At 34.5% G+C, this 17,381-nt stretch overlaps 1 protein-coding gene across 1 annotated transcript in view; it reads right to left on the bottom strand.

Moving 5' to 3' along the window:
- GNAT3 (guanine nucleotide binding protein, alpha transducing 3) overlaps window positions 1–17,381 on the bottom strand; it is a 63,739-nt gene that overhangs the window by 19,876 nt on the left and 26,482 nt on the right. The window contains exons 2-4 of the mRNA XM_011986097.1: window positions 16,743–16,785; window positions 10,887–11,028; window positions 763–920 (exon numbers count right to left, since the gene is read on the bottom strand). Coding sequence (XP_011841487.1) covers window positions 763–920; window positions 10,887–11,028; window positions 16,743–16,785 — 343 coding nt within the window. The remainder of the gene's footprint in view (window positions 1–762; window positions 921–10,886; window positions 11,029–16,742; window positions 16,786–17,381) is intronic.

Here is a 17,381-nt window from a genome sequence, read left to right on the forward strand (position 1 = left end):
TTTTTTTTTTTTTTTTTTGAAGCAACTTGGCTTTGCTATGTTGCCCAGGCTGGTTTCAAATTCCTGAGCTCAAGCAGTCTGCCTGCCATGGCTTCCCAAAGTGCTGGGATTACAGGCATGAGCCATTGTGCCCAGCACTAAAAGAAAATTTTAAATCACTTTGATAATGAAATTATAGTGTCACGAGCCCCTAATTTCCTTATGGTTAATTAATACTAAATGGATGATATAAGCAGTGAAATTTATACAGTTTTTTGAGACGCCAGAAGAATCCCCTGGTATACAAGTATTTTGGAAATCAATTCATTAATTTCTTCTAGAATTTTGTATCAAGGTCATCAACCCAGTGAGCCAAGGCATGTGTCATTAATAAAATTAATCTAGGAGATGATTTCACTAATATGAATAGAGATGAAATGAATAGTCCAAAACCTCAGTGTGCATGTCACCAGTCTGTGTTAGTGTGAAAGGCTGTGCATAATGGTTAACTCTTTTTAATCAAGAGAAGATATTTGCAACATAATATCTTCTCGGGCAGTTTTAAGCTTAGTTATTTAAAATGCTCCCCTGCTTATATTTTTTATATCTCATTATGTCACCTTGTTCATTTTCATTTCTCTTCGATTGCTTTTTATTTTACTCTAATAAAATGTAACACCATTTATTTTCTTCATTTGCATTTACAAATGCAAAGTATGCAGAATTATAATTCTTAATTTTAAATGTTTTACCTTCAATTCCCCTTAAAGTGAATTCACTTACTAAGCTGCTGAGTCATTGAGCTGATACTCAGATGCCCTTTCAAAGCAGGCCTGAATTCCCGGATCTCTCCATAGCCGTTTTATTACCTCAGCCAGTTGAGGCGTCATGCCACCATCTTCCAAGGTATTTGCCATTGCATAAAGTTGTCGTTGGTCCTCCTAGAACAATGTTTTGGTGAGAATAAGAATGTATTATTTGGAATCGCATACTCTGTTTTCTAATAGAGTATTTTAATGGGATGATTTTAATCTTATTCCTTTAGCTAATAATTCCACCAAACATCTTTTTAAACTATATCGAGGTAAATAGAACTAAAGTTTCTCATGGCTGGTTGATGTCCAGAAGAGTTCTCCTTTGCAAAAACTATAAAATATTATGTGAAGAAATTAGCATATTTTGAAATATATCACTGACTTCTGAATATGGTATCAAGAAGGATAATAATACTTTGCTGTATTCATATTGAGTTTGCAGAAGGTCTACATATTATACCAAGGTAAAAGAAAAATTAACCTGATTTAATCTGATATTTTCTTCTTTTTTTAATCATTGCCATGAATTTTTCTAGGAAAAAAAGCCAAGTAAAAATTTGAGTAGGCCAGGCATGGTGGCTAACACCTGTCATCCCAGCACTTTGGGAGGCTGAGGTGGGCAGATCACTTGAGTCCAGGAGTTTGAGACCAGTCTGGGCAACATGACAAAATTTTTCCTACAAAAAAATTAGTCAGGGATGTAGTGCATATCTGTAGTCCCAGCTACTAGGGAGACTGTGGTGGGAGAATTGCTTGAGCCTGGGAGGCAGAGGTTGCAGTGAGCAGAGGTTGCACCACTACATTCCAGCGTAGGTGACAGAGTCAGACCCTGTCTCTAGGAAAAAAAAAAAAAAAAGAAAAAACAATTAGAGTAAAAATGGGAAATGAATTCATTATTCTAAAATTGTATTTTTTCAAAAAATTAATATGTAATATTTTTGGTCATCATGTTACCTCCTCTTAATCATACAAATAAAGAATGGTAAACATTTGGATCCCTATAATATTTTTGAACATTCCTGTAGCTATTGTTGGTTGCATGCCTTTGGAACAAACCAGTAGGGCAGAGGTGAGAATTTTTTATGCAAAGCGAGGAATTACTGTCTTAGTCCTGTTGGGATAAGATCTGGAGCTTACCAGGGAAGAAGGAAAGAGAAGTTTATTGAGTTTAAGTATAAATACTATAGTCAAATATATATTGAGTTTATAGTATAAATACTATAGTCTGTAATTTATTTTAACTAATAATCTAAATAGCTTTATGACAAATTTTTTTTTTTTTAAAAGATTAAGAGGTTGAGTTTCAGAATAATTAAATTGACTGTGGTAATAGTCCAGGCAAATGGAGAAGTCTGAACTTAACCTTGTTGTCAGCCTCCAAAGCTGATATCCTTTTTAGTTCATAATCCTCTTGGTGCATATTATTACAGTTTACAAAACTATACATAAAATATCTCACATAATCCTCACAACTGTGAGATAGACACTATATTTTCTTCATTTTACATGTAAGGAATCTAAAATGCTCAAACTTTTAGAAACCAGTAAACCAGTATATACAATAAGCATCAGAATATGAGTCAAACACAAGCACCTTTTGTGCCATGTCAGGCTGTTACTGTGACAGGAAAGTGGTCCCAGTCCAGATCCCAAGAGTAGGTTCTTGGATCTCACACAAGAAAGAATTCAGGACGAGTCCGTAGAGTAAAGTGAAAGCAAGTTTATTCAGAAAGTAAAGGAATGAAAGAATGACTACTCCATATACAGAGCAGCCCTGAGGGCTGCCGGTTGCTCATTTTTATGATTTCTTGATGATATGCTAAACAGGGGGTGGATTATTCATGCCTCCCCTTGATAGAGCATGTAGGGTAACTTCCTGACATTGCCATGGCATTTATAAACTGTCATGGTGCTGGTGGGAGTACAGCGGTGAGGACAAGCTGAGGTCACTCTCATGGCCATCTTGGTTTTGATGGGTTTGGGCCAGCTTCTTTACTGCAGCCTGTTTTATCAGCAACGTCGTTATGTCGGCATCTTGTGCCGACCTCCTCTCTCACCCTGTAACTTAGAATGTCTTAACTGTCTGGGAATGAAGTCCAGTGGGTCTGAGTCTCATTTTCCTCAGCTCCTATTTAAGATAAAGTTGCTCTACTTCAAATGTCTCTGACACTACCAATGAAGTATGTTCAATAAGAACTTGCTGCTTTTCTGATACAATTCAGATTATTATTATTTTGAACTGACTACAGTTTTATTCTACCATTTTATCAAGAATCTGCTTGCTCTTTGTATAAAAAATAAGGGTATGTCACTTATTGGTTTTTTTTTTCACGTTCAATATCATAATTGATGCTAAGCAGATTTGATCACATTTTATTCACAGCCTTAAAAATGTATAATTTAAATACAGACTACGTGCTTAACAGTCTACAGATAGAAATGATTAACTCAGTACCTTATTTACTGAATAGATCACATAAGAAAAGCTAAAATATATGTTAAAAATTTGTGATACCTTTGATTTTTTCATTCACTTTAGTGAGGTGTTAATAGGAGATTCTGCTGTTACCACAGTCATTGGTCACTTATTGTTAAAGAGACACAGGTAAGGGGGAAAAAAAAAACAACAAAAAAAGTATTCTATCTTTCTTCACAATCAGCTTTTATTGTTAAAAGCAAGCTGATCAGATGATCATTGGTCCACATATTCAATGTGTAAACCCAAAACAAAATTCTGAGTCCCCCAAGCAACAGAATTCTAAGCCCTGCAACCACTAGAAATCCCTCTTGGCCAAGAGAATTCCAAGGGAAACCTGAAAAACTAGGTCAGGCCTGATAGGAAGGGTGGGGTCAGACGTGCCTCATGAGGCCCTCCTCCCTTTGGAATTCAGGCACAACTCATCAGCATTAACATTAAAATAGATATCTTAGGACTGATAAAACTGACTATAGCAATAAGATTCCAAATTCCAACCTGACTCCAGTATAGAGCAGGCCCTGAAATAAATTATTTTATTGCCAAATATATATTTTTTGGCATATATAAAAGAATAAAAGAAAATAACAATAAAATAAAAGCTGTCTTTTGTGGGGGAAACTTACACTGTGTAGAGAATCCCCTTCCTTTTTCAAGTCCTTTTCTGATCCTTGTGAGATTAGCTGAGAGTCTAGCACTTTTTAAAGGTCTAAATAGGAAATATTTGCCATCTATTGCCTCTAAGGGTGCCACCTATGAGACGTCATCTATATAATAAGAACTTTGGTCTCCACAACCTCTTAACCCAGAGACTCCTTTCTATTCATTCTAGGCCTTTAGACAATGACTTAATTCTTTCGACCAATTACCAATCAGAAAATGTTTGAATCCACCTATGACTGGAAGGTCCTGCTTCAAGTTATCCTACCTTTCTGGTCCTTGCATGTATTGACTGATATCTGCCTGTAACTTTTATCCCCATAGAATGTATAAAATCAGGCTATGACTTAACTACCTTGGGCATATGTTCTCAGGATCTCCTGAGGCTGTGCCATGGGTCATGGCACTCACATTTGGCTCAAAATAAATCTCTTCAAGTGTTTTACAGAGTTTGGCTTTTTTGTCAACAAATGGGCAAATCAAGTCTCAACCTGGTTTTCCTGCATCAGCACAGGATAGATTTTTAAAACCCCATTTCTCTATTAAATGGATATGAAAGAATACTGCAAGTTCAGCGAAATATGCTCTGGTCACTTTTGCTAGCATCATGCTATCGGCTCCTTCCACTATTAAAGTGCTATTTAGAACGAATGATGCAATAAAACAACCACTACACAGTTTTATCCCTAAGAAGAAAAATTATACATCTTGTCAGCATAGCTTTACAAACCAAACACACTGTTTCATTTCTTTCTTTTTTCTTTTTCTCTTCTTTTCTTTTTTACTTTTTAATTTTTTTATTTTATTTTATTTTTAGACATAGTCTTCTCTGTCACCCAGGCTAGAGTGCAGTGGCATAACCTAGGCTCACTTCAACCTCTACCTGCCACTTTCAAGCAATTCTCCTGCCTCAGACTCCCAAGTAGCTGAGACTACAGATGTCTGCCACCACACCCAGCTGATTTTTTTTTCGTTTAATAGAGGCAAGGTTTCATCATGTTGGCCAGGCTGGTCTTGAACTCCTGACCTCAAGTGATCCGCCCACCTCGGCCTCCCAAAGTGCTGGGATTACAGGTGTGAAACATCACATCTGGACTTCCTTTTTTTAAAAAATGTTCTATTTTAAATTTCAATATACTTTATTTGTAGAGGTATGATGAATATAGTTCTAAACACTTAAATGTTACAAAGTCTCCCTTGACCACTTCAATCCTACTACCTCCCACAAAGGCAAGTTATCCTATCAGGTTGGTTTTTGTGTCTCCAGACCTTTTACTTTTAAATTTGTGCATGCATAGGTGGAGCCCATGGAGAGGACTTTCAATCCCGGCTGCACATCATCAGCATATGGTGTACCCTTAACAATGCTGATAGCAGAACTGCAACCTAAACAAAATGAATCAGAATGTGCATGTCAGGCTCTGCAAAGGTAGCTTTTAAAAGCTTCAAGGTGATGCAACTGTTCTGACTGCATTAAGAATCTCTGGCAATATACAGTTGTTAGTTTTTTAACCATAAATAACACTTTATTGAACATAGTGTATTTCAATTCTTGATGTTCTTCTGTGCTTATTGAAAAGCTGGTATAATTTAAATAATTCTTTAAATTTAAAAGAATTCTTTAAAGCTTTTCAGGGATTGAGCCTATCCATCAAATGTGAATTTTTAAAATATATAACACCAAAATGTATAGGTATTACGAAAAGTTATCTTCCTCATAATGGCCAAACTGATTGAACACTTAAGTCCTACTATTTTATTGTTGTATTTTAAAAACTCTAGTAATTTCTCACCAAACTCAAAACTCAAAACCCAAATCCCTTATCCCTTACTGTGACTTACAAGGCTCTACATGTTTTGACCCCCTCTTTCCCTACTTTCTCCCTTTCTCTCCCTGACTCCAAGACTCAAGATGCACTGAACAACTTGTTGCTTCTGGAACTCACCAAGCCCCCATTTCAGCGCATTTCAACGGTTGTTCCCTCCATGTCCTTCCTGTGGTTCACTTCCTTTTTCACTCAAGTCTCTTCCCAATACCACCTCCTCAATGAAGCCTTCTCTAATCATCCTGTCTGCCACATTTTTCAAATAACAACCTGTGGATTTGAGTGGCATCCCAAATAAGTTTTATTTCCCTATGAGGTATTTGGAAAGGCTTGGGAATTACAGTGGGCCTGGAATGGCTCATTCTCTCTCTCTCTCTCTCTTTTTTTTTTTTTTAAGAATATTTCTTTTATTTATTCATTCATTTCTTATTTTACTTTAAGTTCTGGGATACATGTGCAGAACATGAAGGTTTGTTACATAAGTATACATGTGCTATGGTGGTTTGCTGCACCTGTCAACCCATCTTCATTCTCTTAAGATTGTGTAACTTTGGGACTACATTGTATAGAAAATAAAATATGTGTTTTCCCTGCAGATTACTCAGACCTTCATCATTAATATTAGGTATCCCAGGTGGTCTTAGAACTTTGTGGAACTTATTCTGAACCCTACAGTCGTATTTCCAAAGATCATGGAAAAAACATCAAAAGAAAGGAAGGCTATGTCGTTTACTTAGTAATTGTGAGAAACGCTAAGTTAAAAATGCCATGTTTTGTTGCTACTGGGTTTTCAGAATCTTTGAGTAGTAATATTGGTCGCAAATTTCCAAGTTGTTATTGTATGCATATATACCAAATGGATTTGATTACAGAACTTCAATTGTAGAACATCTTGAGGAATCAGTGCTGCTTTTTGGTTCATATTGTACAGTTTACTTTGTAGGGTTCTATGTCCAAGATGATTACAACACCACTCAAATTATGTAGTAAAAGTGTTATAATTTTCAGCATTCTTTTATGTCAGTTGAGTGGATTCTATATGCTCCAAAATAGGATATAATAATATGCAAAATGATAAGTAGTTATTTACTAAGTATCTTCATTATTTCTCCTTTCCTGTTTCTTCAGTTTAACCCTCTTTTCAAGTTTTATGCTTATGAAATATAAGTCTATCAAATACGAAGCCACAACCAATGAGAACAAGCCCCATTTAGCTGCTTCCCCTCTAACTACATATCCCATCTCTCTCCTACTCCTTGGCTATAGGTCCTAAAAATATTGCCCTTAACTGTTCCAATAGCCAATTCTAATTTTTCCACATACTCCACAGGAGTAGGAGTCCACCATTCTTCTGAAATCTCTCTCACTATATTCCCAATGGCTCCATATTTCTAAATCCAATAGATTCTATTTAATAGTCTCCTTTCTTGACTTCTGAAGACCTTTCAATGTCGATAATTCCCTTTGGAACACTTCTCTTGAATTCTGTGATTTCATACTTCTGATTTCCATTTACTCCTCTATCCTCTCCCCTGAAGTTTTCTTTTCCTAACAAGTGAGCAGAAAATATTGTGGTGGTTTTTTTGTTTTTGTTTTTTAACACTCTTCCCTAGACTCTGTTATCCCTAATACCTTTCCCTTCTTAATCTAAGTGCTTCATCTATTCCATCCTACTTTCTTAGTATGAATAATATGCCATAGTATAATGGCATGCCAATAACACCTAGATTTAGATCTCTAGGCAAAGTGTCTATTTTGGGCTTCAAATGCACATTTGTAATTGCTTACATATGTAGATATCAAATAGAACTTACAAACTCATTTCCAAAGCCAAACTAATTAGTTCTTTTCTATCCGCATTTAATGTTAGTGTTCCCCTTCTTAGTAATACCTTCTTTCAGCAAGGATGGAGCTCCACATTTAGTTGCACAGCCTTTTTGAAATAGCATATCATTTGTAATCATTTGTTAAACATCAAACTCTCCTCTCCTGATGACAAATATTATTTCCATCTCAGTTACTGCTGAGCCCTTACTACATCCCCAGTATCCAACTAAATGTCTACCACATAAATAGTTTAATAAAAAATAATATTTTCAAATGATGTTGGATGCATAGATTTCACTACATAAATTTTAATGAGCCTATATTCAAAACAAGTATTGAAAAATAATAATACCTAATATTTATTGAAAATTTTCATTCTATAATACTCTGTATTATAGTGGATTTCTTATGTTTTTGCTTTCTCTTTTAATAGTGATTGTAACTCAAGGAGGAAAACCATAATATTCTGTGGAAGCAGACACTGAAGTTTAGAGAGGTTAACTTGTCCAAACTTACAGACCCAGTGACTAATAAATCTCACATAAATTTTCTATCAGAACTTCCTCTCCTTGGCAATCTGTGTGGTGATGTGCAGATGGTTGTATAAAAGCATATGTACTTGTATAAATAATTGAGAGCTAATCAGAACTCTGAAAGTCACATGTAGGTAGTGCTTAGCAATCAATCTATTAAATAAACAATTTTAAACAGGTCATAGTATATTAATCTCAAAATCAAGTACTAGAATGCAGTTGAAACTGCTAGAGTTTACATCAGTTGAAATAAAAATATGAACTATGTTGTGCCTGACAATTGTGATGTTCTGATAGTTGAGGACATAGGTACTCCTGAGAAGTTATGGCAATGGCTAGGTGCTGCTTAAGTTGCTCTATTTACACCATTCAATGTACGGTTTGAATAAACTGTACTTTTATTTTTAATTAGCATGATGGCAGCAATGTGTACAGTTTATTATTTTCACTTCCCCTGTATGTCAAACCACTAAGACTTTTACTAATAAATCTCACGTTTCTCTCTCTTTTTTTTTTTTTTTTTCAAGACAGGGCCTTGCTCTGTTGCCCAGGCTGGAGTGCAGTGGCAACATCACAGCTCTACTGCAACCTCGACCTCCCAAGCTCAAGGGAAACTCCCACCTCAGCCTCCCAAGTAGCTGGGACTACAGGTACACACCACCATGCCTAGCTAATTTTTTTTCTTTTTCTTCTTCTTCTTCTTTTTTTTTTTATAGAGACAAGATCTGGTTATATTTTTCAGACTGGTCTGGAACTCCCAGGCTCAAGCAATCTTCTTGCCTCACCCTCTCAAAGTGTTGAGATTATAGGTGTGATCCACCACACCAGGTCAAAGCTCAGGTCTTTAGTGATCAGAGCATCACTGTTTTACAAACTCTGGGTCATATGAAGGATACAGTATAATTAAATAAGTCGCAATAGGCAAGGTGATTTCCAACTTCTCTGACACAAATGCATGGAATACCATATTGCGTCTACAAATTTAAACATCATTAAATCATTCTCAAAGGAATTAAGAAGGTACATCTATTTTAGTGACTATTATTGCCTAAGATAAAAAGATAAAATATTTCTAATCATTAAATCCCTTAAAAGCAAAAAGCGCTATAATGGAATCCAGGAGAAGTGAATTTTGCCATGAACTCTAGCTACTTAATGTAAACCAACTAATCTTCTTTGATCCTTGTTTTTTAAATTAAGGTGGTTATACTATGTTGTCTCTTAAGAGTCAATTTAAAATCCTAGTATCTTAGAAAAAGCCAAGCTTCAGATCCATAACTGAACTACACTTAAATAAGAACATGATCACTAAGTCATAGAGAGATAAAGAATAAAAGGATCTTGGAGTTCACCTCCTCCAAGTTCTCCTTATTTATTTATTTATTTATTTATTTTATTATACTTTAAGTTCTAGGGTACATGTGCATAACGTGCAGGTTTGTTACATATGTATACTTGTGCCATGTTGCTGTGCTGCACCCATCAACTCGTCAGCACCCATCATAGGTGGGAACTGAACAATGAGATCACTTGGACTCGGGAAGGGGAACATCAAGTTCCCCTTTTACACATGAGTGGGAAACTGTAGCCAGAGAGATAGATTGGAGCAAACTGTGGAGAAAACTAGAAATGGGAATCAGTAAAATATCTGACTCCTCGCTTTATAAACTATCTGCCTGAAGACCATACTTAGCATTTCTTTGTTCTTTGAAGAAAAGTGACAAGAAAAAGGGGGATTTCCCCTTTCTTTACATTAAGAGCATGGAAAAGCCGCCTTTGTTTGTTTGTTTTAATTGTAATGATTTCTAGTGGTCATTTACAAGATCCAGTGGCCACTTACAAGGTCCACTAAGCTGGTTGAGGGAGTTCAAATGACTCCTCTTTCTTTATCCTTACTAGGCTTTGTTCTCTATTTTTATTGTTTCTATAGCAAGGTTTCCAAGAATTACATTGGTAGGCATTCAACTGGCATCCTCTGGAGGTAACCAGATGCCCAGCTGCTCCTGGAGGGGACATATGGAAATAGGTGAGTTCTTCTTGTGGATTCTACTCAGTTTCTCTTTTTTGGGTGGGGTCAACTATGGTTCTTTGGATAATACTATAAGTTTCATTTGCCAAATATTTTTATATATTTGCCTATAAACTTTTAAAGTAAGTGGATTTCAAATATATTTTAATATAAAATAACTATATAGCAAAATATAAAGTAGGGAGAAAATAATTTTGTTGTTACCTTACAAACAGAACTGTGACTACTTGAATATACTTAATATACAACCATTTGCTTGCTCCTACAATTTGAATTCTTTTTTTAAAAACTTAGCATTATAATCATTTCCCTGTTGCCACGCAGACTTTGTAATCATCATCAAACATTAATTATAATTATTGCGTTATTATTAAACATTGTTAGTCTCTTTGAAATGACATAACTAAAAAAATTAATGCAGAGATATTGCAAATTGTGTTTATGCCATAAACTTTTGCATTTAGCGATCGTAAACAATATTTTTGTTTCTTATGGTGTATTATTTGATATTAAGTTTAATCCTCAGGAAAACAACTAATGTTAAATAACAGTATACAGTAAAAAAGTTTCACTTCAAGGAAAATAAGAAATCTTACACAAAACATAATTAATGTTTCAAAATTTATGTTTCATATTTTTAAATTTTGGGTATAGATTAATACTATGAACTTATTAAGTCCTCTTATTTTGTGGCTCAAACTCGATTGCAGGACATACAACTGTCATTATTTGCATACTTACTGCACTTCTGGGATTTACATAATCAATTCCAAGGGTAGTCATGGCTTTCACAATAGCTAGGATGGATTGCAATGTATTACTGTAAATTACTGCTTTGAACTCCATGCATTCTTGCTCACTGTAGCCATTCTTATGGATGATCCTATAATTTAAACATGAAAAGTTTCTGTGAGTTGAATAATTGATTGTAACACTAAAGCACATCAAAATAAGTTACTTGAATACAATTAGAGTATATTTTCATTAAAAAGGAATTTTGACCGTATGTATATGCTAAATCTAAACAATTTTATGCCTTTGGACTTTCATTATCATTGTCATTCATACAATATTTTCTTTCTGGGCTACCATGATAAATACAAAAGGACTTAGGATTTGTTATTTTAACATACTTTTCTGAAACGAGTAAATCATAAGCATTATACTTAGAAAGCCTGTTTTTTGTTTTTGTTTTTGTTTTTAAGAAAAAAAAAAATTCTAGATTCTCAGGACAAAGATATATTCACAGTTTTGAAACTTGGCCTTGTGTCCACAACCTGATGTCTAGAGGAAGTTAAGTCATTTAGAACATTCATGACTTTTCCTATCATGCTGGAAAATAGGAGTGCCTGCTTTCTATTTACAGCATCAACAAAGGCATCTTTTTTAGTACAGGTAATTGCCCTGTGTTAAATCTCTTGTCAGTTCTCCATCTGTGTACGTGCCACTGAGTTATAAAAGTTGAAATGCCTGACATTTTATTTGGCTGAACTCTTCTCTACCTTCCACTCATTCAGCCAAACTCAAGATTTTACTAGAAGTTTTGGAATAATAGCTTAAAATAGATTTACCTATCAAAAGCTAAAGTCATTACATGGGCCAGTTACGTATTTTTGCATCTTTATTGTAGAATTGTTTTTGTTCCTTTCTATAATGTTTTAATTGTCTTGAAGTGCTTTGTATTCGTTAGGCGTCTTTTTGGATGTCATATTACTAAATGTTTATATTGTGTCTACACGTATAAAGGCTTTAGCATAGAGGGGAAAAGAGCACAAATGCCTCTTTAATATCTTTGAAGATATTAGAACCTTCATATACAAGAAATCTCAACTGAAAGGAGTAAAAGCAGGGCCTATATTTGTTATTTGTTGTTTTTTTTATTTGATTACAAATCATTGCTGAACTTCTACATTAAACATGGTCATGTCTGTCTTGCTGCATTGAATCATTAAATAACTTAAGTAAATAAAATAGACAAAGACTGTAGAAAAAATGCAGTCAAATGTCTTTATGGATAGATCAAGAATAAGTTTACTAAAGAAATCCCAGTTTTCTGTCAAATCGAACTTGGAAAATTATTTTAATTATTATAATGGCAACTGTGAATAAACGTGGGGTACTTAGGTGTTCTTCATGAAACAAGTTCTGACTGCTATCAGAAGTGAAGAAACATTTATCACAAAGAAAAATTATAAAAACAGATGTTAAAATGTCCAGTTGAAGTGGGACTTTAAACAACATCATTTTTCCAGGAGCTGCATATATCAATTTCTGTGAGACAGAGCACTCCAACTGCAGAGTTGGTTCCTAGGTCTGTTGAAATTCATAAGCTTTCACGGGGCATTTTCTGTGACATAATGTGTCATGTGGTAAAGACAATACATTATACAAGTCCCTCCTTCCCAAACCATAGACTACAGCACTGCTGTATAATATGTTAGTCACTAGATGATTAATTAAAATTAAATAAAATTTAAAATTTAATTTCTCCATCACACTATCAACATTTCAAGTGGCTACTAAAGCCACACGTGGCTAGCAGCTGCCATATTTTAAGGCAAGATAGATAAATTTCCTATCATCACACAAAGTTCTGTTGAAGAGTACTGAGTTATAAGAAGGCAGAGCATATAAAGAGATTTTTGAACATTATGATAATGTATAGGACCAAACGCTACATATAGTAAGATGCTATAGAAAATAAAAAGTGATAAACTCTACTAGGAGTTGGTGTAAGGTATCAAAGAAGACATCTTGGAAGCAGTGATAATCAGCTAATTGTTCAAGGATAGTTATTCCTAGATGATCAAAAGGGCAGAGAATCATTCTAGGCAGAAAGATCAATATGAACAAGTAGATGCTCACAATTTTCAAGCATTCAATATGTGCCAAGCACTGTTGTAAGCACTTCATCTGTCTTCATATTTCTGACAATAAGCCCTTTAAAGTAGATACAATTATGTTCTACATTTTATAAATAAGAAATATCAGCATAGATAAATTAAGCAAATATCCCCAACTTATTCAGCTAGTGTGTGGTACAGCTGGACCACAAACACTATCTGATTTACAGTCCATGATCTTAGCCATGAAGCTCAGCCTTCTATAGTGTGCTAGTCTACAGACTTACAAAAGGTCAGCATTAGTGAAGCAGGAAGTAGGAGGGGAGAAATTATAGGATAGGAGGATGAAGACATCAGCAAGAACTGGACTCCAGTGTCTTGTGTGCCATGGCAAGGAGATTGATCTCGATAGCATGGGTGAAGAGTTGAATTCAGGAGATACAATCAGCTTTAAATGGATCAGTTCATGGCAGTGTGGATAATGTAATGAAGGGAAGGGCAGGGAGGCAGAAGCTCCTGAGGAGGATACTGAATTAATCTAGGTCAGAAATGATGACCAGTGGAGATCAATGATGTGTTTGGAGACCAATTGTGTAGATGTGGCATGACTTAGTGAAAGGGTGAAGGCTTAGTATAACTACGCTGAGATTTATTGCGTTGTAGGCTGGTGGTGTTGTAATCAATTTTAGGGCAATAGAGGCCAGATGGGAGATAGGTTTAATGTTTATTCTGATTTGGACCTAGCCAGACAATAGAGCAGTAGATGTATCTGCCTCCCTAGTTTAGACAAAGTGTGTGAGTTTGAAAGAAATACTCTGAAACAGTCAGCTTGAAGATTCCAGTGAAAATCATAGAACTCTGGAAGTTTTCGTTTGAAGGTGCAGAGTAAGTAGAGAAGTGCCAGTGTCTCCTGGTACAGTAGAGACACTAACATTTTAAGTGTAGTCAGAGATAGAGTTAGAAGAATAAAGGAGATAGAGTTAGACGAACTGGGAAAGAGTTCTAAAGAAGCTGAAGAAAAATATTAAGAGGGAACAGTGATGTAATCTGGAATTAACATAAGGACTTAAGGAGACTTCAAATAAAATTACTAGTCAAAGATGACATGATAAATAATCTTCGTAAGGGCAACTTCTGCAACTTACCAGAGGTGAAAGTGTGATGAAAATGGCTGAAAATGGAAAGTGGAAAGTAAAGAGAGCAAATTTTGATTATTTTTTTACAGAAATTCTACTGAAAAAAGGAAAGATAAAGCAGAACAAGGAAATTTGCTCTTTTTAAATAATAAAAGAAGCGCTCACTGTAGAAAATGTGAAAAGCCTAACAATATTAAAAGCAAAGGTGCTTTGAATTTTAAATTGCACTATTGAGAGAAAATTTATTTGAACACTGGTATATGTTCTCTCATTTAAAAAAATTATCTATTTGATCATACTTGAGGTTAAAATGTTCATGCACCGGGCACAGTGGCTCATGCCTGTAATCCCAGCACTTTGGGAGGCTAAGGCAGGTGGATCACTTGAAGTCAGGATTTCGAGACCAGCCTGGCCAACATAGTGAAATCCCAACTCTAGTAAAAATATCCAAAAGAAAAAAAAAATTAGCCGGGCATTGTGGCAGGTGCCTGTAATCCCAGCTACTCAGAAGGCTGAGGCAGAACTGCTTGAACCTGAGAGGTGGAGATTGCAGTGAGCCAAGATTGTGCCACTGCACTCCAGCCTAGGTGACAGAGTGCGACCCTTTCCCAAATAAATAAATTAAATCAATAAAATAAAATTTAAAATGTTCATGCAATTTTGTAACCTGTTTTTTTAGTTAACATAGCATTTCCACATATTTAAACCTTCTCATATACATGAGATTAATACATGATTTGTAATAGTTATATAATATTGCAATTGAAGAATGAATACTCCTGTAACTTTGCAACCTAATTGCTTATGTTTTATTTTAATTTGTGGTACTTTATTCTATCCCATATTTCATTATCTTAGTGATATAAGCCTTTTATACAGGCTTTTATATTTTATATTTTTGAATTATTTTCACATTTTTGCATATTTTATCATTTTTGACAAGTCTCAGAAACATATTTAGATCAATAATTTTAATTTTCCCAGCTTACTATGTATATTAAAATTATTTTTATAAATTTTCTGTAATATATACTTTTACAAGTAGCAATTAAAAATATCCATTTCTCAAAATCTCATTCTTTTTGGGTAACATTATTTTTTAATTATTGTTTGTCAATTTACCACAATGAAAAATTACCTCATTATTTATTTGATTTTTAATTTTTATAATTAATGAGGTTACACTAAAATACATTATTTATCTATTGAATTTTATCATTTCTATACTCTCTGTTCATAGCCTATCCCTATTTATATATATTGGGAGGCTTATTGTTTTACTTAGCAATCTGTGGGCCTTTATATACTAGTCACCAATTATTAATCTATCATATTTAGTGTAAATATTTTCTAGTTCTCTAATTTTGGTTTAATTTTATTTATGGTTTACTATATTTAAAAGTTTTAATTTTTACATAGCCAAATAATTGGTCTTTTTTTTTCTTTATTTAAGCTCACAGAGAATGGAGAAATGAAAAAAGATAAGAAAGGTTCAAGCATGATCATAGCCTGGGAGGCAAGAGCAGGCAGATACTGTGGTAATGTTATAAATGAATGCCAGATGACTTAGTTGCCAGGATGGTCCTAAAAACTCAAAAATTGTACGATCCCAGGGAACAGAATAAAGGAGCTCTGTTCTTCAGAAACAGTAGGAAAGATCAAACGTTTGGTTGCAGATAAGTGAAGCCTAAATATTGGTTGATATAAAACTTACATGACATTATCACATAAAAGGAAAACAGTGGCTTAGATTGGAACCAATTTCATTATTGACTGGCGGGCATCACTCCCTCTTAAAATATGTCCCAAACAACAAGATCCTTTAACATATACTTTAAAAATACACTCAAACATGGTCCTCCTCCTCTTTATTCTCTTTTTTCCTCCTCTTCCTCTTTCCTCCTCCCCGCTCCTCCTCTCTGCTCCTCCTCTTTCTTTCCTCCTCCTCCTCTTCCTTCCTCTGCTGTTGCTTCTGCTTCTGTTTCTTCTGCTACTTCTTTTACTTCTTTTTAGCAACAATTATCCTTTAAAATTCTCTAGTAGTAACAAAGCCATGAGGTTTCACCCATTTACCTTTACTTGTCAATTACCATTTTATTCAGGTACACACTGCATTCTTTTTGGTTTTCTTTATTTCCTTATTAAGGAATTCAGATCTAGTTATTTCATTATAAAAAGGAAAAAGTAGAGAAAACAAATGCAAAAATACATTAAAATTCATGGTAGTAATTAACCACTTTATTCCCAGGTAGGAAAAATGCCAATGAGACTAAAAATACAAATGCATCATTGATTGACATATTTTAAAATATTTACAGTTAATGATCACATTAAAAAGCCCTTGATATACCCAGATTAATATAAGTAATATATAATGCTTTAAGCATTTGTCTTATTGAGAGGCACATTTTAAAAAATGGAAATTATAATATTATTCAACTGCTACACTTTCTGCTAAAGGATACAAGGTATATTTGCACAGAACTGTGACCACTCTGTTATAATCCATGATTTAGAAAAGACTGTCAATCAGCATTTACAAAAGCATGTATTTTAAGAATGGTCAAACACACGGACAGACATCAAATATTAAACATTTGAGACAGATGTGTACCTACTTCATTTGTTTAACAATAGTACTTTTGCCAGATTCTCCTGCTCCTGCAACATAAAAAGAGGAATATTATTAACTGATACACCAAATTTGTATAGATATTAAAAACTGATTATCACTTTTCATGGATAATCTTTAATTTTTTTCATAGGTTTAGGGGGTACAAGTGCAGTTGTTACATGGATAAACTGCATAGTGGTGAAGTCTGGTCTTTTAGTTTACCCATCATCTGAAAAGTGTACATTGTACCCAACTGGTAATTTTTTTCATTCCTCACCCCCGCCCGTGCTCCCACCTTTACAAGTCTCCACTGTCTATCATTCTACTCTGTATGTCCATGTGTACGCACTGTTTAGCTCCCACTTAGGTGTGAGAACATGTGGTATTTGACTTTCTGTTTCTGAATTGTTTCACTTAAGATAGTGGTCTACAGTTCCATCCATTTGCTGCCAAAGACATCAAAGACATGATTTTGTTCTTTTTTATGGCTGAGTAGGATTCAATTATATATATCAGATTTTCTTTGTCTAATTTTCCATTGATAGACACTTAGATTCCATGACTTTGCTATTATAAATAGTGCTGCAATAAACATACAAGTGCAAATGTCTTTTAAAAATAATAATATATTTTTCTTTGGGTA

The sequence above is a fragment of the Mandrillus leucophaeus genome, unplaced genomic scaffold (genome assembly GCF_000951045.1).
Source record: "Mandrillus leucophaeus isolate KB7577 unplaced genomic scaffold, Mleu.le_1.0 Scaffold293, whole genome shotgun sequence".
NCBI lineage: Eukaryota > Metazoa > Chordata > Mammalia > Primates > Cercopithecidae > Mandrillus > Mandrillus leucophaeus.